Source organism: Nicotiana tomentosiformis, chromosome 3 (genome assembly GCF_000390325.3).
Source record: "Nicotiana tomentosiformis chromosome 3, ASM39032v3, whole genome shotgun sequence".
Lineage (NCBI taxonomy): Eukaryota > Viridiplantae > Streptophyta > Magnoliopsida > Solanales > Solanaceae > Nicotiana > Nicotiana tomentosiformis.
The window spans coordinates 62,184,043-62,186,882 of record NC_090814.1 but is presented as its reverse complement, the minus strand read 5'-3'; the positions used below and the strand labels follow the sequence as shown (position 1 = coordinate 62,186,882).

At 41.6% G+C, this 2,840-nt stretch overlaps 1 protein-coding gene across 1 annotated transcript; it reads right to left on the bottom strand.

The window, feature by feature from the left end:
• Positions 1 to 444: 444 nt before the first annotated feature.
• Positions 445 to 903, bottom strand: LOC138907900 (uncharacterized). The gene has a single exon (XM_070198521.1). The coding sequence runs from the start codon at positions 901 to 903 to the stop codon at positions 445 to 447; it is 459 nt and encodes a 152-aa protein (XP_070054622.1).
• Positions 904 to 2,840: the final 1,937 nt, after the last annotated feature.

The following is a 2,840-nucleotide window of genomic DNA, read 5'->3' as shown; positions in this document are numbered from 1 at the left end:
AATTTTTGAAAAACATGCGTTTGATAAATTATTTATGAAAATGTAGTTTTTTGAAATATGTGATAATGCACGAGAGCAAATAATTTGTTGAATTGATGATTGTGACACGATTTTCAGACATTACAACCTCCTTGACTCGGAACTTTGAGGATCCTCCTCAAAATTCTGCCCCAGTTTAAGTGCATACTTCCTGCGATACATTCCTTGTCGATTCCAAACATGATGAGGTCGGGCAAACTCGAGATCCTGCCCCAGTTTCTAACCATAGGGGGAATGAAGATTTTATTATGATGTGACCGAACCCACAGGGATGCCTACGTATCCCCTCTTAAATGGGAATCATGTCAAGCGTAGTTCAGTTACATCAAAGAGAAAATGCGAATATAATCTTAAACATAGTATCTCTTGACTGCGTCCGAATTGATAGGTTTTGTACAAATCTCCTCATCCATTTCTTGCAAGTATAAGTGCCCCTCCTGTTAATACTCGGTGAACCATGTAAGCGCCTTGCCAGTTGGGTGAGAATTTCCCCTTTGCTTCATCCTGATGTGGGAAGATCCATTTCAACACCAATTGCCCCGGTGTGAATTGCCTTGACCCAACCTTTTTATTGAAAGTCCTTGCCATTCTATTTTGGTAGAGTTGACCGTGACATACTGCATTCATTCCTTTTCTATTAATGAGAGCTAGTTGTTCATACCGGCTCCGTACCCATTCTACGTCACTAAGCTCGGCTTCCTGTATGATTCTTAAGGAAGGGATTTCTACTTCGGCGGGAATAACAGCTTCAGTATCATAAACCAGTGGATAGGAGGTTGCCCCAGTGGATGTACGAACTGTGGTGCAATACCCGAGCAAAGAAAATAGTATCTTCTCGTGCCATTGTTTGTAATTGTCTACCATTTTCTCAATATCTTCTTGATGTTCTTGTTGGAGGCTTCTACAGCTCCATTCATTTGTGGCTTGTATGATGTAGAGTTTCGATGGTTGATCTTGAATGTTTCACACATGTCTTTTATCAAGTCACTGTTGAGATTGGCGGCATTGTCAGTAATGATTGACTCAGGTACTCCAAATCGACAAACGATGCGGTCCCGAACAAAATCTACTACGACTTTTTTAGTTACAGCCTTATAGGATGCTGCTTCAACCCATTTTGTGAAGTAGTCTATTGCTATCGGAATGAACCTATGTATGTTTGAAGCAGCGAGTTTAATTATTCCGGTGACATCCATACCCCAAGCAGAGAAGGGCTAGGGCGAACTTGTTACATTGAGTTCGTTGGGTGACACTCGTATCATATCAGCATGTATCTGGCATTGGTGACACTTTTGAACATATTTGATGCAGTCTATTTCCATAGTCATCCATAAATAACCCGCTCTTAATATCTTCTTGGCCAGAACGAAACCATTCATGTGGTGTCCGTAAGTTCCGGCATGTATTTCCTCGAGCAATCTAGACACCTCCTTAGCATCGACGCATCGCAACAATCCTAAATCAGGAGTCTTTCTATAGAGAATTCCTCCGCTTCAGAAGAAATGATTGGCCAATCTTTGAAACGTGCGCTTCTGAGTGTGTGTAGCGTGCTATGGATATTCTCCCTTTTCTAAGTATTCCATGATGTCGTGGAACCATGTATTTACGTCAATTTCTTCCTCAACATGAGCACAATAAGCTGGCTGCTTATGAATTCCTATTGGGATGGGATCGATGAAATTTTTTTCTGGGTGTTGTATCATGGAGGATAAAGTGGCTAATGCATCAGCAAACTCATTCTGAATCCTTGGAACATGCTTGAACTCTATCTTTGGGAATCTCTTGATCAGCTCTTGTACACAGTGCAAGTATGGCAATATTTTGGTGTTCTTGATAGCCCATTCTCCTAGAACCTGGTGCACCAATAGATCTAAATCTCCGATTACCAGCAACTCCTGAACATTCATATCAATGGATAATCTAAGTCCCAGGATGCAGGCCTCATATTTCACCATATTGTTTGTGCACGGAAACCTGAGTTTTGCAGATACCGGATAGTGTTGACCGATTTCTGATACTAAAACAACTCCGATACCCACTCCTTTGAAGTTTGCTGCTCCGTAGAAGAACATCTTCCAACCATCGTATGACTCAGTAATATCTTCTCCTTCAAACGATACCTCCTCGTGGGAAAAATACGTTTTCAATGGTTCGTATTCTCCGTGTACGGGATTTTCTGCCAAGTGATCCGCCAATGCTTGCCCTTTGACTGCCTTCTGAGTTACATAGGCGATGTCGAACTCACTCAGTAATATCTGCCACTTTGCTAACTTACCCGTAGGCATGGGTTTCTGAAAGATGTATTTTAACGGATCCATCCTTGATATGAGATATGTAGTGTACGCATATAAATAATGTCTCAACTTCTGGGCTATCCATGTCAAAGCGCAGCAAGTGCGTTCCAATAAAGAGTACCGGGCTTCGTAAGGCGTGAACTTCTTGCTCAGATAATTTATCGCCTGCTCCTTCCTTCCAGTTTCATCTTGTTGTCCTAGAACACGACCAAAGACTCCTTCCAATGCAGACATATAAAGTAGCAGAGGTCTTCCTAGTTCTAGTGGGACCAACACGGGCGGGTTAGATAAGTACTTCTTAATTTTATAGAAGGCTTTAAGGCATTCTTCAGTCTAGCTTGTTGCAACATCTTTCCTCAGCATTCTGAATATTGGCTCCCATATCACCGTTGATTGTGCTATAAAACGACTGTTATAATTAAGGCGCCCTAGAAAACTCATCACATCTTTCTTATTCTTTGGCGATGGCAAATCCTGGATAACTTTGATTTTTGACGGGTCTAACTC

Bases quoted from the DNA above. Each gene is read 5' to 3' on its own strand.
- LOC138907900 (XM_070198521.1), bottom strand. From the start codon at position 903: ATGGTAGACAATTACAAACAATGGCACGAGAAGATACTATTTTCTTTG.